This window comes from Photinus pyralis, unplaced genomic scaffold (genome assembly GCF_008802855.1).
Source record: "Photinus pyralis isolate 1611_PpyrPB1 unplaced genomic scaffold, Ppyr1.3 Ppyr1.4_LG2, whole genome shotgun sequence".
Lineage (NCBI taxonomy): Eukaryota > Metazoa > Arthropoda > Insecta > Coleoptera > Lampyridae > Photinus > Photinus pyralis.
This window is the reverse complement of record NW_022170403.1, coordinates 49968133-49995471: the sequence shown is the minus strand read 5'-3', so window position 1 is coordinate 49995471 and position 27339 is coordinate 49968133. Positions and strand designations below refer to the sequence as shown.

At 34.8% G+C, this 27339-nt stretch overlaps 2 protein-coding genes across 2 annotated transcripts; one reads left to right on the top strand and one right to left on the bottom strand.

Annotated features, from left to right (window-relative positions):
- Positions 1–1320: 1320 nt before the first annotated feature.
- LOC116163474 (protein ST7 homolog) lies at positions 1321–7539 on the bottom strand. Its single transcript, XM_031477407.1, has 2 exons — positions 6924–7539; positions 1321–2436 (listed from the first exon to the last, which is right to left on the bottom strand). The coding sequence occupies exons 1-2, from the start codon at positions 7506–7508 to the stop codon at positions 1495–1497; spliced, it is 1527 nt and encodes a 508-aa protein (XP_031333267.1). The 5' UTR covers positions 7509–7539; the 3' UTR covers positions 1321–1494.
- LOC116163473 (cell division cycle protein 16 homolog) lies at positions 7479–21792 on the top strand. Its single transcript, XM_031477406.1, has 11 exons — positions 7479–7614; positions 15044–15176; positions 15422–15574; positions 15620–15790; positions 15843–16005; positions 16054–16551; positions 16605–16694; positions 20815–21124; positions 21173–21332; positions 21377–21569; positions 21618–21792. Exons 2-11 carry the CDS (start codon positions 15069–15071, stop codon positions 21749–21751), a joined length of 1980 nt encoding a protein of 659 aa, XP_031333266.1. The 5' UTR covers positions 7479–7614; positions 15044–15068; the 3' UTR covers positions 21752–21792.
- The last annotated feature ends 5547 nt before the right edge of the window (positions 21793–27339 follow it).

Here is a 27339-nt window from a genome sequence, read left to right as displayed (position 1 = left end):
ATAAAAACACTATAAGAAGCCTAACTAACGCTTATGGAAGAAAGCGCGACATATCCCCTTGTACCCGCATTGGTTTGGACCCCGAACTCTCTTTGAGGTAAATAGGGGGAAAGCAAATTTTCATTCTTCTCAGTTCAAGAATCGACACTATCGACAGTATTCCCATTATATTCTCAGTTCAATCTCTGTCGCGCTTTATTTCCACGGGGTTATGCTTCTTATAGTGTTTTTATTCAATGTCAATACACAGTACTTTTTTCACGGGTCATTAAAAAAATAAAGTTTTCCAAAACAAAACGTATTAATGTAGAGTTCAAAAAGTGTTTTTTATTTTTCTGTATCTGCTCAAGTAACATAAAAAAATAATAACAAAATCGGCAAATTTACCTATATCACAGATTAACTACAACTGTGACTATATGTATATTACAATGACCATACGTTTCAAAACTTGCAGTTGAAATATAGAAACTTGAAATTTGGTTTACAACCAGAATTGAAATAAAAGAATTTCAAGATGGCACCGTTTCCGTAAATACCGAAAGTGGCGCCATCTTGTGTCTTTTAAATAGAAACATACCATTTTCTAGTTTTTTCTGAATGAGCTATTTTATTTTGAATTCAATGCATTTCAAATTTTAGTAGGTACCTATCTACAGTTTTTAGCATAGTCAAACTCTATCTAAAAATTTGAAGATGCAAGGGTCCATTTTTAATTCATATCCCTTAAACCGTTCAAGATTAGTGAGTTTTTTTTTATAATCAAATCCTTAAAGCAAAGAGTATTATGGTTACTCTATGCTTAAAGTTCAAGGAATTTTTTGCGCGACTGTCGAAAGTCTTGAAAAAGTTTCCAGGGGCCAGGGCTGTTGCGATTATTCAAAGTTAGCAACCAAGAAATGTCAAAAGTTTGGTTTTTCAAATTGTATTTTCTCTATGCTTGTAATTATCCTAAATTAAATGAAGATTTAAGTATTCAATGTGATTTATAGATATCTTGCAATATGCGCTTCAATTATTTGAGTGTGATTCTGCAGCAAACATTTATTGCACTCTCTCACTTTCTTTCAAACTCTATAATATATAAAGGGTGTTCCATTGGGCCCATTTAGTAAAAATGTTTTATGTTCTGTTGAAGTTTCGTAAACAGTGAATGCCAATTTTTACTGTGTAAATCTTGGCTAGGTGTATTCACACGTTTGAAAACTTTGTTCCTTTGGAAAGTGATGGATGTCACAAAAAACCTTTCAATGTGCAATGTTAGTCACTAATGGGTAGACGTTGATTCACTTATTTTGAGGATATAAGTTCAATAAGAAATACATACAAATAATGTTTTATTAAAAAATTTGAATAAAAACAAACATTTTTGTTACATTTTATTTATCACAATTCAGTTTAAAAACATAAACCAACTAAAACTTTTAAAGTAGAATTGGTAAATGATGAGAAAAATAAATGTGTCCTTTACTTCTCCAATATAAATGCTGAGAATTATATTCTTGATAACTGCTGTAGTAAATTGGAAGGCAACATACCTTCCACTTTTTCATAAATGTAATATACAGGTAAAGAGAGCCAATTTAATACTGATTTTGCGACACAACCCATTGGTTCCGGGTACTGGTGAGTTAAAAGCGCCAGTAGAGCTGTAAACGAACATAAACCCGCAGTAAATATAATAAAAAATGGCAATTCTTTTTTAGGATACACCGAAACTTCGTGAAACGCTGGCAATAATTCCCTGTCGGCGCATTCTGTACAAGTAGGGTATGGATAAAATAGGTGCCCCCTTTCTAATGGATACGGTAACATTCTAAATGTGCCCTCCCACGTACAGTGCAGTAAGTTTAACGCTCCTTCCATATTTTTCCAGTGTGCCAAGTGGAAGAAAGTGTAAGCGATGGCTTCGGAGTCACCTCGCTTGAGAACATGTTCAGGTGGTAATATCAAAGGTTTTGTTTCCAACAAATACTTGGGTACATGTGGATTAAACTCTACGGCACGATGTATTGCTTCCACCGCTGCCATTTCTGCTGTCGTCAGACCTCTTTTACTAGCGATGTCCGGTGAGAATTTATCAGCAACTAATCTCGCTTTTAATAATGCAGCGGTGTAGCATATTGTAGCCGACTTTGGTAATGAAATATCATCATATTTAGCTAAAACCGCTTGGACATCCGCATATGCTTGCATTTCGAGTAGTGCTTCTATCAAGTTCTCGTGGATGTTTAACACGTTCATAATTGGTGGCACCTCTTTAGTTAAATCGCGAAACATTTTCACCGCCTCTTTCAGTTTTCCCAACTTCCTCGCACACATTGCCAGTCTTCTTTTTATATAAATTAATACGTTTGTATCTCGTCTATGCTGCGCTTCCATAAGAGATCCTTGGTGTTGGACTTGTTGCGTTTTTCTGTAGTTAGTTTCTGCTACCTAGAAATAATATTATCTTCTATTGCAATGTTACTTTCTCGGTTACTTTAAGAATTGTACTGTTAAAGAGGGAATCAATTATGTGTCCCCAACCAAAACAGTGGTGAACAATTTGTCAAATTAAAATTGATCTGCTACTTTTAATAATACTTGAAATACATGTCCATGTAGCAAGTACAGAAGGAAAATCGACATAAGTGTATGATTAAATGCTAATTTAGTACCTTCATTGGAAATTTATTGATCTGTTATTATTAGAGTTGTCAGTTACATATGTACTCAGCCTAACAATATTAGTGGCTAATTAAATGCATGCTACTTATGTCCACAATTCAAAATTTTATGTTTGTTATTTTTCAAGTGACCTACATATGCCAAGTAATCAATAATAATCAATTAGGTATTAATTATGTGTTAATGTAATGCCCAATTCGGAATAGATTGCTCTTTTATTTTTACATGTCTACATTAAAAGATTAAATAAAAGGTAGGTACATAATAATAATACTGGCAAAGTGGCACATGACAGATTTAGATTTAGAGAGCACCTTGGTACTACCAATACCATGCGATGACTGATGGAATACATCTGTAAGCACTAAATGAACGCAGGAAATGTATTTTGCAAATGTGCGATCTACAATAAGCTTTCGACCTGATGTCCATGCCAAATTCTTGGAAAAAGTGGAAATGTATGGAATTCGAGAAGTCGCCCTAAAGTTGCTAAAATCGTATCATGAGAACAGAAGCCAAGCTATGTACCTAAAAGGAAACCTAAGCAGTTGGCTAAAAATAACAAGAGAAGTATCGATCTATTTTGCAGACAAGTGTTCTTCATAGTTTACATGAATAACCTCCTGAAACACCTACCTGCTCACGTAGTCCTACATGCTGATGATACAACACTGACAGTAAACGACTGAGACCATGTCGCATTGGAACTAAAGTTACGAGCCACAACATCTGTCGCAGTTCCAACGAAAATGGGCTTATAGTAAACCAGGATAAAACCAAGAAAATCAAGTATGCCATGGATAAGTGGCAAAAACCGACCCTGTAAAATTTCTAGGGCTGGAAACCGACGCACGTTTAACCTGTATGGAGCATATGGCCCAACTGTGTATGAAACTATCACAAGCTATCAGGAGAATATCAATAACAGCCAGAGAAGATGCTGCACGAATTTCTTACCACTCCTCAAATCACTGTTCTTACACGATTGAAATTTGGGGGACCACAGAGCATATGCAGCAAGTGCTAGTTGAGCAGAAAATTAAAGCGACAACCACGTAGGGCGCACTGTAAATCACCTTTTGCTTATACCACCCATGCTTATACATACAGGGTGTAATTTAAAAAACCCGCAAGCTGTAGGGCCTACAGTTTTTGTTTGAATTCAATTCAACAAAAACCATAATTAATAACTGTGAAAATACTACAAAACGGCTATAATTAAAATGTTATAATTTATTATTTTGGGGCTATTAGCAGTTGACTTAAATTTTTTAAATGGCATTATTATATTTTTTTAATTGAATTTGATAGAAGTTGTCGCCCTAAATTCAAATATTAATATCAAATTTAGTTTTGAGTTTCGATTGAATTTTTCACACACAAAATTAAAGAAGCTAATTTTTCAAAATTTTGTAGCATTCCATGGAAACAATCCTCGTTACGCATTGAGTGGAACATAAATCGTAAGCAAATTAGCAAACAGTATATTTTTATTACAACAAAAATGTCATAAATAACCACAATTAAAATGCTGTTGACATTGCTCAAATTGGCAACCATTTTGTTCAATGCGCTGGCAGCAACAAATTACTCCATACACTGAATTTAAGAAAACATTTGGTGGTATTTCTATTGAAATAATCACAATAGTTCTATAGCTCCAGATGACTTTTGAAACACGAACTGTAAAGAATTACGAGCAAGAGAAAAGCAAAAAATTTTCTGGTGAGATTACCGCGCCATCTCTATTTTCGACATTTTATCGAAGTCACTTCATGATAGAGAACTTGGTTATACAAAAAGTGAAAAGTTTAGAAGCAAAATAACGTCACAGTTGCTCATGAATTTGGCTACTGTAGGTATAGTAAGTAGGTACAGGGTGTCCCATTTTCGACACTTGAATAGACTAGTTTGTTGGTGCTATCAAAAAAGTAATATAGGATGTTATATGTTCTTTTTGGGTCAAACTAATGGTTTAATCAAAATTTGAAATTTTACACAATTTTTTTTATTTTAAATCATTTGAACGTTTTTACAATTTTTTAATACAGTGTTCTATTTAAAAAATGAGGTTAGGTCCGGTAACTTTTTTAACTGACCTCGTAGACTAATTTTGAGAACGGCAGATTATTCAGCAAGTACTTTTGCAATAAACATTTTTCCGTATCTTTTTTAACTAAGAAAATATATGTCCATTCTGAAATTTTTTGATTTTCCCTCGTATCTCATAGGTCAGCGAATAATTTCATATTTTGATCATTACCCAAAAAGAGCACATGACGCCAATATTATCCAAAATCGAATACTTCCTGACCCACGGACATTCACAAATGTACATAATCGACTAGGTATGTGAAAATGGATCGTTCAAGAAATCCACTCGTTTAGCAGGAGCAAAGCAGGACTCCTGAAGTCGAGGAGGCAGTCCTGAATGCAGTAGAAAATTATCCTGCTACTAGTACGAGAAAAATTCGAGGAAAAATTACTGCAACATTTCACATTTCATTTGTGCTTGTCTGGAAAAAAACCACATCCCAAGAGTTTAAGCTCTTCTCCCACGTGACTTTCCACTACATTTAAATTTTTGCCAATGGCTCCTACAAATGCTGGCCCAAAATCCGTTATTTAACATGATTTTAATTAACGATGAAGTAAATTTCTCAACGAATGCCGTCAACAATATTCACAACAACCATAGTAAATAATTGGGTAGTAGTATGCTATATTTACCAAGGTTTACCTCTCGGTTTACCTTCTTGCTAGATGATTGAGAGGGATCTTTACACATAAACAGGCCGCCTGGCATACATTCAAAATCGAGTTCAAAATCTAGGCTGTATGATGCAAGAAGAATCAGGCCCTTAGAGACCTTCTCCAAAATCTTGTTTTTCCCTTTGCCAATATTTTCCTCCAACATTTTCGAAATATGCACAATTCAGTTCGAACATCGGCAGTAGACCTGCCTCATGTAGATGATCTTTCTCCCCTTTAAGAGTACCCTCCTCCGACACTCCGTTCTGCAGATATTGGCACTGAAACTTTTGATATCAGCAGTAGATTGTCTCGTCCAGATGTTCCACTTGCCCTTCACAAGTACCTTCTTTCAACACTTCATTTTCAAGAGATTTGTTTTGACCTCAGCAATAGATATGTCTGGTTCAGATGATTCATTTTGCCTTGATGAGTACTCTCCTATGTATGTAGTACCATAAAGTAAAACCAGCCCTCTCCCCTCGTTTTGATAAGGGGTAAGAGAGAAGGGCGGCGGTTGGTAGAAAACATTTCAGGTGATACTTTTAATTAGAATACCATGAAAGGTAAAACCAATTTATAAAACAACCCCCTCCCACCCAAGCTGTTGTGAAGGAAAGCTATAGTTTGTATAAACCAATTCCTTTCGACAAGATCTTTCATTAGAATACCATGAAGGATAATTTACCCCTCCCCCCTCGGTTTCAAGGAATTGATTTGGCACTAGCGAAGACATGCGCGAAGGCATGCGTATCACGTATGCAAAATCTGAGACAGATTGGTTGGTGAAAGTTCTGCAAATTTTACTCCCCCCCCCAAAGACAACACAAGTTGAAGGCCGTCTGGCACACCTTCAAGGGCTAGGTGGTTTCTACCTACTTTCTAGTAGGTAATATAGTAAGATATGATAACGTCCCAAAAGGTCAAACTTGTCATTTTACAGACGTAGCTAGAGTAATGAGGTGGCACAGAGTCGCGAAAACCGCAAGTCTCTATCTCCAAAAGCAGCTGAGTTACATTGCAGTCTCAACCAAAATAGGACACACTGGCCACACATGCATCCAACAGAACAACTTAAATTAAAAAAAGCCTCAGTTAAGCCAGTAGTAGTACACTTAATTCTTTTAATTTCTTTTGAATTTATTATTCTTTATTAATTGTTCTGCTGAATAGTAATCTAGCTGTTGCACTGAAAATGAAGTACCCATGAATGTCGAATTGGGGCACTTACTTAATCATCACTAATTACTGCTTAGTGCTGATCACATAATTATATAGCTAGCAGAACATACAGTAAGTCTCAAATTAAAAACCATTCAATTTGGAATTCTAGTATTAAATTATTTGCTTTTTGTTCTACAGTCCTTAGATCATGCTATAACTCTAAACACTAAGGAGCAATAAATTTGTAATTTGGGCAGTCGATTTCTATTTTGATACTGCTCTGTTATCTATATCGACATAGACATCTTACCAATTCCACTACGATCTATAATACTTACTTTCAATGCCTGTTTTAATATTTTTTCAGCTTCTGTTATGGTAGTAGCCTCCTCCTCTGCTAATAGTATGTATGCAGGTGCGCAATCTGGATTGGTTTCCAACGCTTTGTGTGCTGCCTTTATGCGTACTAAAGGATTTCGTTCTCGCCACGCAGTTTGCATGATTTCATACTCCGCTTTACCTGCGTCCGCTTCACAAGTAAAAAACGTTTGATGGTCTTGTGCGGATAAGTTCATATCGTAATAAGTTAAGGGTTCCTTATTGGTAGCCCAATAGAACCTCTGATACTCGGCACCACGATACAGATTTAGAGGATTGCGCCACACTTTACATTCAGGTACATTGTTTTGTTGACTATTTGTGCTGCCATTACTGCTATTATTACCATTCTCGTTGGTGTCACCTCCCCCGATCCAGGGGCTAATGTGATTGAGGGATACTTGCTCAATAAATGATGTACCATATTTGCGAAAATACCACCATTCAAATATAAGTATTAAACCCGATATTAACGAGGACGTACCGGTGAGAGCAACGTAAAATTTCGGCGTTAAGGTGCTTAAAAACATTGTCGAATCCCACATACTTATTCCTATTCGTGCAATGCATATAACGGCTATGTGATTGTTTTGTAAATTGAGGTTATGTTCAGTGAGGTCGTTATCGATTTATGTTGAAGTTTTGTTTTGCGTAAGTATTTTATTTAAACATTTAAAAGCGGTTAACATTTTCAGCCTTTGATACTTATTTACTATCGATATATGTCTATTATTATGCATTATTTGATGCTTATGAAATATGCGCTTTAAAAACCTAGAGGAGATGAATTTGTGAACTCAAATATTCTGATATCTTATCATAGATATACCTACCTACTTGATTTCTCGAGACCGATTCTATTTCTATTTGGCAAGGGTGAGAATGAACCATCCAGAAGTGAATTTTTTATGCATAACTCATAAACCAAAAGTAGACATAGAGAGCTGATTGATGAATGTACTAATCTTTTCGCCTGGTAGGGAATCTATTTATTCTTCATGTTAAAGCTACTGTAGGTGCTACATAGTTAGGTACTATACTGAAGGGTGCGTAATGTAGTGTTTCTTTGAGTAGCAGCTCAGTCTTGTGGTTATAAATGGCACCACCAGGTTCCAGACATTAAACGACATAGAATGCGCACAATATATTGAATTTAATAATAAAAAATACTTCGGAAGTGTAAAATACAGATGATGTCTCATGACGAGGCCAGTCAGCTATGGTATGTTTGACCGAATGGGAATAGATTTCCTAAAATTGATGTGCAAGGGTTATTCAAAGAGTTCCTTACAGCTAAAATATTGTTAAGTAATTTCCATTGAGCCATACTTTGGTATTGCAAATGGAATCTCCTTGTTTTTACCGAGGTTTTTACTATCTTACTCTCGATCTTACTAAGTTTATGCTTTATTTAAAACAATAAAGCATGTACAGGGTGTTTCAAATTCGTGGCTTACTGTGGATTTCCGTAATGCTGAGAGATACAGTGTAGGTTAAATGGAGACAATGGCCCGTATGAATAAAAATAAGCAAATGCTTATACTTGCAAAATTCAAAGTAAATACTCGTAAGTGCTCCTTCGCACTGGGCGACTTAGCAGCGCTTCTAAGCAGAAGGACAGGACGCAATGCAGCGCTGCTAAACCATGCTAAACAGACCAGTATGAAGGGGCAGTTACGAGTATTTACTTTGAATTTTGCAAGTATAAGCATTTGCTTATTTTTATTTATACGGGCCAAAGTTGCCTCTTTTTATGATTTAAAAAATGCATTTGAAAGTTTTGAAAAATCTTTGAGAATAACTGAGGTCTCACTGAAAATGTCAAGTTTTATTATTATTTATTTTACTTAAACGGTCAAAAAAGGATCTTTTATTGGCACTTTTTTCAGAGGATCTAAATCTTTTTTTATTTATTTATCTATGGCTGTCAAATAAATAGGTTTATATGGCTCTACAAAGATAGATACAGTACGTAAGCGACAATACAAAGCCTTTCCAGTTAAGTGTCCAATATTATTGTAGGTGTTACCTACATTAAATTTTCAAATTACATTCTTTCAAACAGTTTAAAATTATGATACCCATTGTTGAGAGCAGGAGACAAATAAAAGTAAATTTGTTATCAGAACTTCCAGAGCACGCTAGATATAGAAGCTACAGGCTATTTGAGATTTTCAGTTTTTTGGTGATATATCAGTTATTTTCAAAGATTTTTCACAAATTATTTCAAAAGCGTTTTTTTAGTCACACTTAACGTGATGGAGATCCGCAATAGCTAGCTACGAATTTGAACAACGTACATATGGAATTGAAGTCAAAATGTTCAGTTTTGAAAATTTACCTAAAACGACGCGTTTTGGTAAGAAAGAATTTGTACCGCAATGATGAAATTAAATACCTACGTTTGATTGAATGAAGCAACCAGAAATGCTAATTTATGAAAAGAAAACAGTTTAAATTGTCTCTTAACTCTCTTAAAAGAATTTTAATGCTACCAGTCACTATCTGTGAAGTGGTCCAAACAAAAAATGTTTACCTCAAGTATAGTGTTCAGGAAGCTGAAACACTAAAATTGATCAAATTAATTAACTATATGTCTCATTTTCTTTATGATTGTCTGGTCAAACAATATAATAATAATAATGTTTATTTACGCCTAGGGCAATTTACAATATAATATACTATAATAATAATATAGGCAATATAGGCAAAGGGTGCCCTAAACACTGCAAAAGTGAATTGTGCATTATTTTCTATATAGATGCTAGTTCCACTGAATTCCAAAAATACCATCTCCTCTAACAAATCTTTGTTAAGCAGTATCACCCACTGTAAATATACAGGGTGTCATAGAATAACTATTGTTAATTTTCAGAAATACTTAAATAAACATTTTTTATTAATAAAATAATGTCCGAAAATTTCTCGGTCTCAAGCAGGCTATGAAAAACAATATTTTCATTTTGGATGTTAAAATTTAATCTTTAAGATAACTTACTATTTGGCAGAAAATGCATTATTTTACAAATATTGAGACATGCATATGCCCACGGAGCAGCTTACAGTAGTGCTAACGAAAAAAATAACGAGAAATTTAAGTGCCCTCTGTCATTTCTGAAAATTGGGAATATTAGTCCTCTGACATCCTGTATAATCGATATGTATAGTCGATATTCGTCCCTTAGTAACGAGCGACAAAATTCGAGTTCATGATTTTGCACTTGCTGTCCGCCAGTGTGTGTATACGATAATTGATAACTGACGAACAGTTTCGAATTGTCCGATTCTGTTTTCAGTAATAATTAAATTTTGGTGAATACTTGTTAACCGGCAGTGATCTTGTCGCTCGGTGTTTATATTGGTGCAGTTTATTTCTTATTGCTTGTTGTTTAGAGCTTTGAAGAACAAATGTAGTTTTGATTTTTAATTCGTTATCAACCAATGTCAAAGCTCCTATTTCTTTTTTCTGCAATGTTGACTGCATTATAAGCTTATATGTAAGGCCAAGTTGATTAACTGGAAGAGAAATTTATAATACTCTTCAAAGTCTTCTTACTCGCTATGTAATTATCTTCCAAGTCTTCTGTGTGTGTGTACGTAGCGAACCTCATCTGTTTGTAATAGTAACAAATTAAGGATAGGTACACAAGGTTTTTTTTATCAAGTTAAGGAAATTACGACAGTTCCAATAAATGCTACTTAAAACTGATTTTTCTGTTACTAAATTGGAATTTTAAAATTAAATAACCTAATAATTTAAAATATTGTGATACTTTTATGATTGCTGAACTTAATTCATGTTGCAGATTTGATGAATAAATATTTTCCTTCTTTTTTTTTGCATTTTAATTATCTATTTTAACATATTTTTGTTTCCCCTGGGTTGGGCTATCACTCCTACTCACTTTGATCTATTGTGCGTGTCCCAGTATCTTACTCCGAGAGAGCCAGTTTGTTGAATAATCTGATGATTCTCTCCGGCTACGTTTCCCTGATCTGCGCCGAGGTGCTATTACAACCTCACTCCGGGCACCTTCGCTTTCTCTTCCTCCTCGAAGCATAGGCCCCATTTTATCTCAAGCGGCAATGTCCAGTGACTAGGCTTATAATATATGACCCTGGTTCACTTCTGCTGAACGATAGCAGCAAGCTGGTTTTGTTCAGGAAACTGATCAGTTTCTTGGATTGGCTTAGTCCAGGGGAGGATTCCCACTCTTTTCTGAGATGACTTCTTATCACTCCTCCAGCTAAACTTGGTGATGCTCCAAAGTAGTGTTTCAGTCCCCATTAATCCTGCCCAGGAAATCAGTCAAAAATCAAAAATAGCGGCTGAATTTTTGTATATTTTATTTAAAAATTCATAACCATGTTACGAGTATTTCAATGAAATATGACAAAAATATTTAAATTCCAAAACTGACTGCATTTTTTAAATGGTGGCCATTTAAAGATTTAGCTATTTGGTTTTGATTTATCTAAACTGCCGCCATTTTGAAAATACTGAAGTAAGGTCTATTGTTATGTATGCTTTTATTTTTGTTTTTAAATAAGATGATGATCTATTGATCACTGAAATTACGTATATTATACAGGCTAATTCAAATTCGAGGGCCACCTTGGGGATCTCTGAAATTGTAAGAGGTTTTATGCTTAACAAAATGCCGTTTTGAAACCGAAAAAATTCCTCGAAAAATTCCGACTACTTTCGGAGATATAAGTACTGAAAAAAACGAAATTTTGCAAAATCGTTTTTATTTTTTACCGAAGTTATTTAAAAAGATATTTCAAAATAAATGACACATTATTATGGCCTCTTGTTTCCCTTCTACAAGATGCTAGTTTTAAATTTTATGTTTGACGTTTGGTCTCCTATTAACCATCGTCAACTTTGTTTTTTCTTATGGAAGTCACTGTTACTTTTTATGTCATTTGATAGAGCATTTTTATCTGATTTCAAAAATATTAGTATCATTATTCTTGAATGAGAAATAATAATAATAATAATAATGTGTCTTTATTAGAATAATGAGTGGCATTTAGGTATTATTATAACCATGTAATTAACAAGTTACCCGTTAATCTAATGAGGCGAAGTTCAGATGCTTTGGTACAAAGAAACCGCGCATCTGCTCTTCCACTTAACCCCTTTAGATTACATTACTTAAAGATAACGATAGTGGAAAATTATAGTTATAGTAGGTGGATGAATAAACAAAAAATAAAACTTAAATAAAAACATTATGTCTTACGCTAAATGAACCAAAAATCAATATAAGGAAATCAGATATAAATGATGGATGTGTACAAAAAGAAATCAAACAGGAGATGTAATGTCGTACAATTTATATCAAAGAGGATGACATAAATATAAATATAAATTGCGCTATTAATTCCTCAAACGCAAGAATCTACAAGCATACACTACCAAAGATAAAGTTTACTGATCAAAAAAAGGAGATATTTTAACAATATTTAAAAAATAGTCATGTTTACATTTTGGAAATCGGAAAATCCTCGAGAAAATCAAATGACACAAAAAGTAAAAATGACTCCCATAAGAAAAAACAAAGTTGACAATGGTTAACCGGAGACCAAACGTCAGACTTTTTTTTTAAACTAGCATCTTGTAGAGGGAAACTCAGAAATATAGTTATACACAGTACGCGCACGCGTCAGTCTCTCTACCAATGGATGGCGCCACCACACCCGCAGTTACTTGTGGCACCGTAGAGGTAAATCAAAGTTAGACGCACTAACTAGTTTTCATTACCAGTGGGTAGGTTCGACATTTTTTTTAGAGATTTTGTTATTAAAAAACGATCAGAAAAAAATTTGCCCGCCATAAAAGTATACGAATGTTTCTGGATACTGACGTCACACGGGGTAGTCTCGCGCAACAGGTACATTTACTTGCTTCGCGCCGACCCTTGATTTTAAAATGCTTACGGCGGACGTAAATATCAATATTTTGCACCCAATTTTTTTCTTATCGTTTTTTAATAACAAAATTTCTCGATTTTAGTTAAAATAAAACAAATACCAAAAATGTCAAACCTCCCTATTCTTTGCTATTACCAAGTACATTTCATAGTACCACAGCTGGTTTTACAGTCACATCTTACTATATGCGCCTTAGCTGAAACCTCGCCCACTTAAAAATAAAAACCAAAAATAGAATAAATAAATAAAATAAATAAACCTTCAGGTGCCGGTAGGCGGTGGCAAATCATTTGTTTTCGGTACATACATATTATCATGTTACATGTATACTCTATTTCTCTTTTGGGTTCCTGCATTTGTTTCCATATAGAAATTTGCAAATATCCACGGAGGCTATGGTACATGACACCTGATTCCGTTAGGTGAAGGTACTGTGGTTGAATTAAACATTTTGCCTTTGATCTTTATCAATAATATTTCTGTACCTAAGTGTATATAGTATATCATCTGGATTTCCATCAAAATTACATAAGTATCTTCTTTCCAAACTCTTCAATCTGACTGGTTTTGTTGAGCTGAGCGATAGTGCAAGTTCACGAAAGTATTGATATTGTCGAAGTGGTGTCACATCCTGGCTACGAATGTAATAGACTGTTTGCTAAATCATTTCGGTTTGAATATCTAATGGCACTGATATAAATGTTCTGTTTGAAAGGTGTTTTATATACAGGGTGGTGCCTTGCGTAACGCATCACAGGGATTTCAATGTAAAATTCATAACATGCGATTATTGGCTCCCCAAATTATTTTAGAGCAAAAATGTATTAAGGTTTTTTCGAGGGTTTTTTGTAGGAAAAAATTTTTTACCTCAATCAATCGTATTAGTATTCAATTTTTTGAATAATAAAGACGAACCAGGTGTCAAATTCTTGACAGAATAGCTTCCTAGCTGAAACCAAAAATTGCCAACATATGTATTACGCTGCTTTTATTAAAGGGACTTACCATAGAAATTTCGTTTAAATTGCTTCAGAAACAAGATCGTTGCGTTTTGCACATATGCAACACAATTTTTTGACTTTGACAATTTTTTTCTCCGTTTTTTGATAATATAACCCGGCCCAATTTTTTGTAGGTTGTACACAGGAAAATAAGGTCTTCCAAATAATAGAATAAAAATTTTAGGTTGCTATTTGAAAAAAAAAGTTCGATGCCGTTACGGCGCTCCAAAATTTTTTTTCAAAAATCCGGCCCGTTATTTTTCAACAAAACCCGTCGAGCCGTTTTCTCAGAAAATTGCCAACAAACGTACCTACGTACGTACCGTACGTACATACAGACGGAAAAAAATTTTATTCTTTAAAAGTTGCTTAAAATGGTCTAAAACGTCGACATTTGATGAAATTTTGAAATGTTCAAAAAACGGCTATCGCAATAGCTAAACCTCTCGCCAGGAAAGATTGCCGGTCATAGAACACTCGATCCCGGTCTACAATTTATGTTTTCTCTAAAGATGTGAGCGACTTCCGGAATAGGATCGTGCCAATGTTGAACAAAAAGACTTTTCGTTCAACATTGGCACGATCCTATTCCGGAAGTCGCTCGCATCTTAAGAAAGACATAGATTGTAAATCGACAGAAGGTGTGCTGTGACCGGCAATCTTTCCTGGCGAGAGTTATACCTAGCACATGCTAGGAAGCTAAAAATTGGAAAAATAAAACCCCCATCTTTTTCAATAATCTGTGATGCCATGGAATTTTATAATAATTTAATAATAATCGCATGTTATGAATTTTACATTGAAATCCCTATGATGCGTTACGCAAGTCACCATCCTGTATTATGTATACTATATATTACGTTTCTATCCACTTACTTGATTGTAGCAATTTTAGGTTGATAATTGTTATCTGTATTTTCCTCGGTATTTTTTTCGTTTCAATAAATTGTATAATAAATAGATTGTCTACTTGTCATTAGCCGGATATAATTTTAATCAATCTCCCTTGAGCTTGCACTCTTTTTCTCCAACTCTGCTGATTTTTAAGTGTCGACTTTATTGTATTCAAAATGGCGAGTCTTTGCAGTACTGTGTAAATATAAGAAAATGTATAAAATTAAAAGTTATTTTTCTTTTAGCTGCTGATAATTCAAAAAATAATAGATGCTACTTAAAATGGCAGGAGACACAGACATGGAAATGAAGACTGTTTCAGTTGATAATATCAACGTCGATAACTATAGAAAATTGGTGCACACATATTTAAATCTGGTAGGTAACATAGACATATAGTAGATGGATTCCATTTCGCTCTGTACCTGCATCCAGTACATACCACTATATACAGGGTGTTCATTTGATAGTTTTGATCATTTTTGTAACAGGATTGTCAATTTGAATGAAGAGAAGGAATGAAGTTTGGGCACTTTCTCATCAGTTTACCCCTAACTACCCCTTCTTTTAAGTTTCAAATGGCAACCCATACAGCTGGTGTCTAATGTTTTCTTTTTTTTCAGCACGCTTATAACACTGCGTTATTTTGGGCAGATAAAGTAGTTGCTTTAACGTCAGGTAACCCTAGAGATATTTATTGGTTAGCCCAGTGCATGTTCTTATTAAAACAATTTCATCGTGCGGCCCACCTTTTACGCTCAAAGAATCTGGATAAGGTAGAGTTTGGTTATTTGAAACAGATTAAACAAATATACTTCTAGACCTACATTTTATGTAACTATTTGACTGTTCGTTGTTTGTTCGAAGCGAATGAATTGAATGAAGCCTTGAAAGTTTTAAATTCAATGGATTTGGAGGTATTTTTACAAGCTGGTAATACTTCATGTAACACGACCATGGATGCGGGAATGTTTGATGATACTCCCAAATATGTATGTATGTATCTACCCAAATGTCTAAATTTATACATTTTATTCATTTTAGCAAGTGCAGTCATCTGTGCTTCTACTAAAGGGAAAAGTACTTGAAGCCATGGACAATCGCGGACTTGCTTCTGAATGCTATAAGCAAGCTTTGCAGTGTGATGTGTACTGTTTTGAAGCATTTGATTCACTTATACGTTATCACATGCTTTCGGCCGCCGAAGGTGCACACTAACAAAGTTATCTCCTTATGCATCATTCTTTTGTTGCAGAACAAGAATTACTAAATTCGTTGCCAATATCTCAGCAATGCACAGCAATCGAAGCAGACGTACTGCGTACACTATACAAAAGCAAATTAAAAAAATATAATACAATTGTAGGCCTAATACCTAGTAAAACGTGCAAACCAATATACAATAACACACCTCTGCAAACGTCCTTGATAGTAATGCACCGCAAATTTGTCAACATTTCTGACACTCCCAAGACAAGTACAATGAACTGCACTCCAAATTCGGAAGTACGAACGGATAAAGTGGAAGATACAAAATCAGACCAAATGGTTTTAGATTCGCCTGAAAATGGTATACAAGTTCGTTTGCAGCAAAGCTTGGACTTGGCCGTGTCGCAGGCTGAATTATTTTATTATAATTGCGATTATGTTCAGTGTAGTAAGATAACGGAGAGCATATTAAAAGAAGATCCTTATCATGCATCATGTTTGCCAATACATATATCTTGTATGGTGGAGTTGAAGCAGAGTAACAGTAAGTAAATGCTGATTTACGTTTTCGAAAGTTATCCATTCAATGTTTTACAGAATTGTTTACATTGGCTCATAATTTGGTCGATCTCTATCCTAATCTAGCAATATCTTGGTTTGCCGTGGGGTGTTATTATTATGTAATTGGTACGTATACCTACTATGACTAACTAATGCAATTTTCATAAAACCAGTTTATATGACTATCTACAAGACGCATAACACTGGTTTTACTAAAATTAGAAGGTATAACTACGGCAGTAGGTCACCTTGTAAACGTACTCTATGACTATGCTTGACATAATTTAAGTTTATACAAAAATTAAGAAGGCAACAAAAAATGAATATGATTCATGGTAACATTTTGAATGATGTTGCAGTTACTAGACACATAATTGATGAAATAAACAATTGACCAAATTAACAATTTTAGTTGTATACAAGTATATCTTAGAGGTAGGTACGTTCGTTTATGTGTTCTGATCACTCTTTTTGTTCTAAAGCGTTCGTTGCACCAGAAAAAGTGTTGACACTATCGTTTTTTTTTATTTAAAAGAGAGTAAAAAGAGTGCACTTTAAAGACTCCATTCATGAGAGAGTGCAGACCGAATGCAATGGATTTGATCACATGGTCATGTTTATTCTAACCTAAAAAGTAACCTTTCTGTCATCTGAATCATTGTTGGAAAAATAACAAATTTGCACCCTCATTACAGCCAAAAACATTTTTTTGTTATCCATTACTGCTGCACACGTTTGAGGTTAATCTGCACAAAATTTAGAGCTCCATCCGCCTCATGTCGTTTGATTATTTACAGTTATTAATATGCTTTAGTGATTATGTGACCTTTTCGGCTTTTCCATCTTATGCCAAACATCAAACAGGGTACTCTTTGCTTCCGCTCTGTATACTCCTGAAACAGAAAATCGAATACACCTTCGATTGTATTTCAAAATATGCATCTTATCGATTGTACACTTACCTTATAATACATTGAATACAGAATATTGGGATTGTTCATACCACATTGATATCAGAATTTTTTTGGGGCTTCGTTCATCTTGGGATAGACATTTTGGAGACACTTTCAAACGAAAAAAATTTGGAAATGTCTCTTCTCTATCATCCACTTTTTTTTTGTCATAACCTCTATAACAGGGGTCCTTAAACTTAAACTGCTGACGATCTACTTCAATATTGTTAGACTGCGGTCGATTGATTCAGTAAAAAGTATGTGATGCGGGATTGTTGTCTAAGTAGGTAGGGTGTATAGGTATAAGATTACTGTTACAGAATTTTATGACCATAAATACACGTTCAACATATATAGAATCGGTTGGTAGAAACAACAAAAATTAGATTGCCGAAAATCAATTTTTTTAGTAACTTTTCGGGAAAGTCAATGAAAAAACTCAACTCAACAAAAACAAACAAGTTTCTAAACTTAACCAAAGAGTTACTTTGGATGTTGAAGTGTGGCATTGCACATCCTCGGCATACTTTTAATCACACAAGTAAGTTGACCCAAACATTGCTGAAACCTCAGATTACTTAATTGTTAATCTGAGGCTGAAACGGTTGAAGGCAGGTACAAAGCATTGTGTATGAAATGTATCTTGAAGATTTTGATGAATCCAAAAATTGAGTAACAGAACAGAACAGAACATTTAAAGTGAGAAAGATGCTGGTGGCTACTGCTTCATAATACACCCTGTATAAAAAGTGTGCATCTTCTAATCTAAGTGTCTGAGCGTTTTTTTTTACAACGGCCCCATTTGTTTATTATCGAATTGTCTCCGTTTGGCTGATACACACAGGAATAATGCAAATGCTGAGCCAAGTGTGGAACAAGCTAAAAATTGCCCCCATTTAACCTACACTGTATCTGTCACCGCTATGGACATCCCAATGGTGAGCCACGAATTTGAACCATCCTCTGAGGAACAAATTGGTAAGAGATACAAAGGCAGTACTAAATATTTTCGAAGTGAACTGAAATTCGGTAATTTCTTTTTTATTTATAAGGTTATTTAAGGAGAATTATGAAGGGAAGTGAAAATTGTGTGACTTTGGATTATATCTCTTTCATTATATGCACCACTAGTTTAAAAAGTTACTGAAACTTTAATATTTAACAAATACTTACGTCAAGACAGTTTGACAAGAATGCTTTGGTCTCATAGCCTCATTTTTAGTAATTCAGCCTGTGCGATTCTTGTTTTTTTTTACATATGATCCATATTTAAAACAAGTTAAAAACGTGGTCACTTGCCACAGACGAAAGCGGATTTTCACCACACAAAATCAGTAATAACTTAGGAAGGAAGTGACTAATCTAAAAATCTTTTGTCTTTCTGGTCTCGGGGTTCACTACACCGTATGAGAAAGAAACCATAACGAAAAAGCTTAACTGGAGGACTAGTGTGGTTCAGACGGACAAAGTGCTGACAATAGCGTTTATTTTCCTTTTGAAAAATGCGCTAAAAAATAAAGCTGTAGCGTCGAACTTAACATGTAATTATGTTATCCTGTAGGGGAAAAACAGTTGTAATGCTAGAAAGCGTAATTTGTTTTCAAAAATATTTATGTAATGATTCAAAATGAAAACAGTTCGTCATTTTAGCACCAGAGACTTGCTGTGGCACATACTTATTTGTTATACACCCTGTACTTGGAGGATTGGAATGCAAAACTGTGTTCGTATATCAAAATGATCTGATCCACTTGCTTTTTGCTTTGAGGCACATGAAAAAATCTTTCTGAATTCAGAAGTTGCATTACTTGTGTTGATCTGGTGAATCTGTGAATAAATGATTGTGATAGTAATCTCTTTTTTTATTGTGATGCCCTCATTGTAGTTTTGTTAATGATCGCTTATACAAACACTGTGCAAAGTGTGGAACAAGCTAAAAATTGGTATTCTCTTGTCACAATTTATTATTATTGAAGTGACATATCACCAGTACACATAACCATAAAATGAAGATTGTCTAAAATCGATATTAAACGTCACCGTCAATATTGATGAATTTGAACTTTTATACATAGTGAACCACCATATTTTGAGAACTGTAGTCAAATTTAGGGTTCTGAAAATACTTTTAGCTTAAAAGTGATAACACTGGATAAATAAATAAATAACTTATATTACATCCCAAATATAAGAATATGGATCACCCACTTCATTATTCATGATATGATAACACTTGAGCTTTTTTGAAAAGAAAGGAATGAATTATAGATGCTGATAAAGTTAGTTGTACAAGATATTTGATATTAAATTTAAAAAGCAACTAAATTATTGCTATTTTGAGCCCAAGGGGACTGAAACTTTTTCATCATTTGTCAGACAAAAAATAATCACAACAGAGCATTATTAAAACTGACAATTCATTGGAATGATTTTTTCTAGTTGTAATTCATAATAATGTTGTTTTTTCTTTAATAACCTGCATGTCTTAATATCAATTTCACTACAAATGTGAGGTGTGAACTACCAAATTTTGATTCAGAGAAGATCGTGGAAATTTTAGGTTGCACATGACTGATACGTGTATCTCTGTCTTTCAGGGCCAACTCAGAATCAAAATATGGTTGCTCATCCTTTATTAGTCTCAATCCTCAGAGTAAGAAATAAAGATAGAGATGCTTTGATGCTTATCAAAACGTCCCATCATCTCGTCGTTTTTGTAAACATTGCAGGAAGCAAACTTGTCACATTTCGCGAGACGATTTTTATGGAAATATTAATAACACATATATTTGTAAAGAATGTAAATGAATTTTTAAATATTTATAAAAGTTGTGAAAAATAAACAGTTATAAGTTGAAATTAATTTATGATAATTTGTGAGTCATGATGACGGCAACGCTGTAGCGATTTGACAGTTGAGAGGATTTCTGTTTATTTCTACAAAACTTAATTTCTGCATTTTTAGCTCATTTTATAGATTAAAACTTATTCCATTGTTTAATACTTTATCAGCACCCTTTGACATGGGAAAAAGGTGTACTGTTTGTGAAATTAGTGCTGTTACTAATGTTTACCTTTCGTCCTCTCAACTGTCAAACTGTTGGTTATGTTGGATCAAAACAAACGTTCGCGTCCTCTATCTTTATTTTTTACTCTAAGGCTCAATCAACCTATATTTTCAGCTCCTGTATCAGCTGTAGCAGTTTGGCCATTTAACTTTGGTTCACCCTGTATTATAACAAATAGAAGTGTAACTAGTAATTATGTGCATTATCACAAAATTTTCCTTGTAGGAAAACGAGACTCTGCAAGAAGATTTTTAGCAAAGTCGACTAGTTTAGATAGATTATTTGGTCCAGCGTGGCTGGCATTTGGACATTCTTTTGCCGTAGAAAATGAACACGATCAAGCCATGGCCGCCTATTTTAAAGCGTCACAATTAATGAAGGGCTGCCATCTGCCCTTGTTATACATCGGATTGGAGTGTGGTCTAACAAATAATGTTCGACTTGCTGAACGGTTTTTTCAACAAGCGCAAATTATAGCTCCTGATGATCCCTTTGTAATGCATGAAATGGGCGTCATTGCATTTCAGAATTTAGAGTAAGATAATTTCTTTATCTCGCAAAATAGTTTTTAATTTTGTAACAGCTTTGAAATGGCCGAAAGGCATTTTCAAGATGCATTGACCAGAGTAAAACCAATTAAAGACTCCATTGTACCGGAACGTTGGGAACCCTTATTGAATAATTTAGGGCATACTTGTCGAAAGTTGAAGAAGTATAGTGATGCTTTGGAATATCATCATCAGGTATATTCAGATTTTTAAATGATCATTTTAACAATTAGTTGTAGGCTTTGGTTTTATGTCCCCAATCCGCTAGCACATATTCGGCTATTGCTTATGTGCATTCGTTGATGAACAATATTGAAGATGCCGTACACTGGTTTCATAAAGCACTTGGTTTAAGAAGAGATGACACATTTAGCACTACAATGCTTAATTATGTAATAGAGCAATTATCTATGGAGCAACCTCCATACCCTGGTAACCTTTCTGTTGTGAATATTCTGTTGTTTATTATATATCTTTTAGATGCCCCAGATTATATACCAGATTTTGAAATTGCTACCAATGCTGAAGAAGATTCCACCACAAATGATAATGTAGGGAATGCCTCGGAACGTCAAATTACTGCTAGTGATATGAGTATTGAAGTGGACCTTTAAGATGTTAAAAGTTTAATAATATATGAATATTTTGAATTAAATTGAGTGATAATTTTCAAAAACCCTCTCTTTCTAAAGTAAACCAGGTTTTAAATTCTTCACAGAACTACAACTTCCTAGTTCAAACCAGATATTTAAAAAAACGTTTTTGACAGTCTTACGTCCTTTACGCCTAATTGTTGAGTGAAAATTAGTAAAGACCCGCAACTTGAGATTTAGATGAGGCCGACACATAGATGCGCCGCTTGTTAAAAGGCATCAAGATGTTTCAGTACCTTGGCTACTTCGTAAAAGAAGACTATTTGAATGTAGCGTTCGTGCTGTTGAGTGTCGTTTAAGCATCATCAGTGTCAGAGGTCTACTACACTCTCCCCCAATCCCTTACATGGGTGCAAAAGTCATATTAATTTACTGATATTTGTATGCGCCGCTTTATTATGAAACACTAAATTATTCAAATCCCCACAGGAAAATTTTTATTGACCTCTTAATACTATGGTCAATTTTTTATTGGTGCATAATTGATCCTTGGTCTGTTTTGGATTCCTGCTTTTGTTTTATGCATCTTTTTCTTAACACAGGACTCTCACATTTTCCCTTTGCGATCTTGACGCACTCTCCGTCAAGCACACAAAAGTTGTTTAACGATCTTTTAAAAAGTGCCCAAATCATTATAATTTAGTAAGTTTGCCTTAATGGGTTAAGACTCGGACCCTAACCTCACAGGGGATGAGTTTGGGTAAACTTGCAGGCTTTTAGTGGAACAGAACACTTCTTGACTACCATGCTTCGGAGGGCATGTAAAGTTGGCAGTCATACCACGACTGTCGTTAGGTCACACAGACGGCTGTTGATGCGACCTGAAAACGTTGCACCTAAGGAGTGCCACCCATACCATGCTAGTTTGTATCCTTTTCATACAACATTGCAGTAGTAACATTGCACAAAACCAAGGATACATATAGTATCCTTGGCACAAAACAGTATAAGGACCATTGCTTGCCACCATTGATATATTCATTAAGCGGGTCAAATCCAATATCCAAACCCGGTAGAGTGACGCTGAGGTGCTCTGCTGCTTTTTTAGATCCACTTTAAGGGTTTATTTTTTTGTAAGCACATGATGCCCATGATGGTGTATGATGGAAATGGAATACAGTTCTGAAAGTGAAACAGTGTATCCATTTAATGTGAAATTTTAAGTGTTGATGATCCTCCTCGTCTAATGAATGCAAATAAGCATGTTGAGACTTGCATGTGCAGTATCACCTTAGACCATATAGTACATGGACTGCTATTAGCCCTATGCTTTCAATACAAAATGGGTGGTCAGGGATAGAGGGCACTGTAGTCGTGGGTATGTGAATCTCAGGGTAAACTAAAGTCGTGTAAACACCACTCGGATCGCGTAAAGAGTAGCTTTTATAGTAACCGCGTGGTACGGGAAGCTTTAAATACTCTTGATTCTCTTCTATAATCCACAAATAAGAACAGGTTTGCTTTTTTTGCATATCTAGGCCATTAATTAATTGACGTTTGTTAATTTATAGGTTGACAGTCTGAAATCGTATCTAATCGGACAACTTCGGACAGACTCGTTTACCCTGAAACTCACATGCCCAGGCGATGTCCTTGACCATATTTTCGTTACAATTAGCAGTCCATGTACTATATGGTCTAAGAGTATCACTCACTTACAATTACAATCAAATTTTATGCAAACTGGATCAAAGGAGAGGCTTGAATATTTGGAATATTCCTAATTTTTGTCTGAAACATTTTCTTCTACAATAGTAGTAGCTAATAATTTGATAACAGGCGAACGTAATTTCGTATACAGGCTGTTTCACGCAAACCGTTATTTGAAAGTATTGAGGCTCTCATTGATATTAAATCTGTGGTACTTCCGATTTTACCGCATGTGGATATCAGTTTTCTTATTTTAAATAGAACACATTGTATTTTATTATAATTTCGAACTTCTCAAATGTTTTAAAGTTATTCAAAATTTTTCGAACTTTTTGACGTTTGACTGCGTTTCTTTCGACCCCTGTACTTATGACGAATTTGATTTCATTTTCAAAAATCAAATAAAAAATATTGACTTGATGTAACATGACAATGATTTAAATTTTGATCGCCCTTCTACAGGGTCAATTTTAATAACTTCAAACAAGTTGATTTATTCAAATAAAACATGCAGAAAGGTGATCAAAATGTAAATCATTCTCATGTAGTATCAAGTAATGATTTTGGAAGACTTTGAAATTCAACTCAACGGAGTTATAGGTACTGATGGTAATATGCAACATATGTACTTTCAAGAAATGTACGTGAAACAGCCTGTATGTAATACTAGACGTCATGATGCATTTTTTCAAATTTTCCCAATTATTATTTAATAGAAAAAAGTATATCCAACCTATCTAGGATCTGTGTTAAGCCACTGATGACAAATTCAGCAGTTTTATAAAATGAGAAGGGTACGATATTAATTTTGATGAAAAAATTCGCCAATATGAAACTGCCAAAAGGAAAATTTACTTAACATACATAAGTAGGTACATAATATTATGCATAAGCATACATTATAAATATGTATTGGTTTACGACCAGAGCTGAGTATTGCTCGCGAGCGTTTCGCTCAAAAAAGTCTGCAAGAAATATATCCAGGTGATGCCAAAATGTTAAGAGCGAATATCTCGAAAACGGTTTGTCGGAGGAAAGTACTCTTAAAGGCAAAATGGATCGACTGATGGTGAAGTCGGAGCAAATACCTAGCCACAACAAAGTGTCAGAAAAGAGTACTCATGAACGGTAAGTAGAACGTCAGGACGAGACATATGTATTGGTGTTTTCAGTGCAAATATCTGCAAAATGGAGTGTCGGAGAATTTTGAATGTGTGCCAGGCGGCTTTTAAATGTTTATGTGTAAACCTCCCCATTAATCATCTGCCAAGAAAGTAAACATCGATAGCATGATACCTTATAACCCAACTAAGTTATTTCGGTTTAAAATAATGCGCTTTATCTGCACATGAGTTGTGCATAATTTATACCTACTTGTTTGACAAATCAATTTACTAGGAGGTGGTATCTAGGTCGTAATGATCTTTATTTTTATAGGTTTGTTTTGACGCTTTATGAGAGTTCCTGTAACAGCACTCACCCAAACTCTTTCATGGTACCTACGTAAACACGCTTAATTTTCTAAACGTTTTCTAAAATAAGAAATTATCGAGGTCTTAGGGTGAAGGGACTTCAACGCATTTTTCTGGGGTAGATCAGTATTCGATTAGTCAGTTATCCATCCATCCATCCAATCCACCTCCGAGTCTCGTTCGCCTTCAAATTGCGTTTGAAGTTTTGATCCCACCATCAGGAAGAGCTAGTCGTATAGGCTACCGCATTTCTTTTGACCGTACCTACTTCCGACGCCCCGTTCGCTCGTAAATCGCGTTTGAAGTTTTGACTCTATCATCAGCCAGATCTTGTCCGGGGTTACCACATTTCCTTTATCGGTACCTGCTTCTGCTTCTGCCATTTTGGTGTGTTTCGCTAAAAAACCTCCACAAAATAGTACTCAATTTTCACTTCACTGTACTTCTCATACCTCGAGCTTCTATTGGCGACACGAAAAAGAGAGACCGAGACTCGAGCTTTAAGACACTTTGAACCGCGTAACAAAATTCGCGGCGCAAAGGTAGTAACTTTTGGGTACCCGAAGCCGACTATCTCTCGAAGACGCGCGCCTTGCAAAAGGTGCTTAATTTAGCCCCTAGGAAAAAAACAAAACGAGTTGGACCAAAACTGTAGAAAAAGTTAGAACAAAACTGAAAAATCACCACGTTAATAAACCACGCTCGGGGATGGCGCCCGGATGCCACCGACTTCACATCATATAGCCCCACCCCACGGACCGGTAGATGCACGTACACTCCTCGTCTTTCTGCAAGCCCTCATTTGCTACCAGCCAGCCAGCCAGCCAAAGTGAAATGAAAAGCCACCTTTTTACAAAGAAATCGGCAAAAATACACTAAAAATTATACCTGCGTGAATTCCGTCCGTCTGAAGATTAGAGAGCTCAACACCTGGACCTCTAGGCCAGTCAAATTAGGAAAAATAGCGGAAATAATTGAAAGAAAGCTGAAAATTGGTATAGAGGTAGGTACATTAGGGCTTGTATTCGAACATACTAAAAGTCAGGACCAAAACTCCAATGGCTCGAGCCGCCATCTTGGAAAAAAGGTGCACCAAATCACTTTTTCGCTGATATCTCGGTAACCGTGCATTCCAGCAAGTAAAGTTTCATATAAAAAAAGAAAGATAATAAAATTTTGTATAAAAAAGATGGTATGCACTTTTTTTGTATTTTCGTTATTTACTTCGATATTCCACATTGAATATAGAGCATAATCTTTTTTTCAGATGTAGGTGCATTACTTTCAGCGCTCGCGTGCTTTAAACATATGTTTAAAAAATTGACTGACATTGTTAAGGCCTGTAGACCACCTAAGAGAAGGAAATAATAATAATAATAATAATATATTTATTTTTCTACTATATAATTGAATACAAAAGATACCTGCATAAGGAAACTAAGAAAAATAAATATTTCCAAAATCCGAAGTCGTTTGAACTACTTGTAATGTAATGGATATGGGGCATTTACAAAACAAATATAAATCAAACTTGACTTCATTTCATAAAAAAAATACTAAAAATAATAAACTAAACAATTCCATTAACAATTCGCGAAATAGTACATAGCGCTGTTCCAATATCCACGCACCTGAACTTTTTTCGGGAAAGCGGGATAGATAGATATCTTTTCCATTTCGCTCGGTAGAATGGAATAAAGCCTTGGAGCAATGTACGGAGCACATCGTTTACCGATTGTTTTTTCAGACCATGGAAATGGTATATTATGGCCTTCCTGGCGTGTATAATGAGAGTGCATGTTGGGCAGTAATGTTGGATGTTTTTATGAACTGGAGGATTTTGTTACAGTAAAATTGGCATAAATTTTGATAAATTTGATTCCTTATACAGGGTGGTGCCTAGCGCGAGGCAGCATAGGGATTTCAATGGTAATTTCTTTATTGGCGATATAGCTCCCCTATAATTATTTTAGAGCAAAAGTCTAAAGAAGTTTTTTTAGAGAAAAAAATACTGCATCTGTTCATACGATTAGGTACTTATAATTTTCTGTTTTTCAAAACCCGAGAAATTACAAAATAGAAAGGTTCATTTTTCAATAAAACAGATATGCCTTGGAATTACCTAAAAAAATAGCGATCACGTTTCATTATTTGCCTTTGACGTTTATTAAATTTATACCTACTTGTTTATAAATTAGTTAATTATAAAATTGTTTATTATGTATTTAACCGACGAGAAAATCGAAATGTTAAAGTGGTTTTATGCTGGAAATAATGCCCGCCAAGTAACGTGTGTATTTAGTGTTAAGTAACCCAATACTCGTACAAAGCTTTTTATTCAGTAGGTTTTTAACACATAGGGGGACGAAAAGAAAAACCAAATGTTAACGTTACATAAGCATGATTGATTTTTAAGCGTTTTTTAAA

Excerpts from the sequence above, each read along its gene's own strand:
- LOC116163474 (XM_031477407.1), bottom strand. The coding sequence starts at position 7,508 with ATGTGGGATTCGACAATGTTTTTAAGCACCTTAACGCCGAAATTTTAC. Across the intron at positions 2,437-6,923 it reads TATTAAAACAGGCATTGAAA|GTAGCAGAAACTAACTACAG; the intron begins GTAAGTATTATA and ends TATTATTTCTAG.
- LOC116163473 (XM_031477406.1), top strand. The coding sequence starts at position 15,069 with ATGCTACTTAAAATGGCAGGAGACACAGACATGGAAATGAAGACTGTT. Across the intron at positions 16,695-20,814 it reads GTGTTATTATTATGTAATTG|GAAAACGAGACTCTGCAAGA; the intron begins GTACGTATACCT and ends TTTTCCTTGTAG. Across the intron at positions 21,570-21,617 it reads GGAGCAACCTCCATACCCTG|ATGCCCCAGATTATATACCA; the intron begins GTAACCTTTCTG and ends TATATCTTTTAG.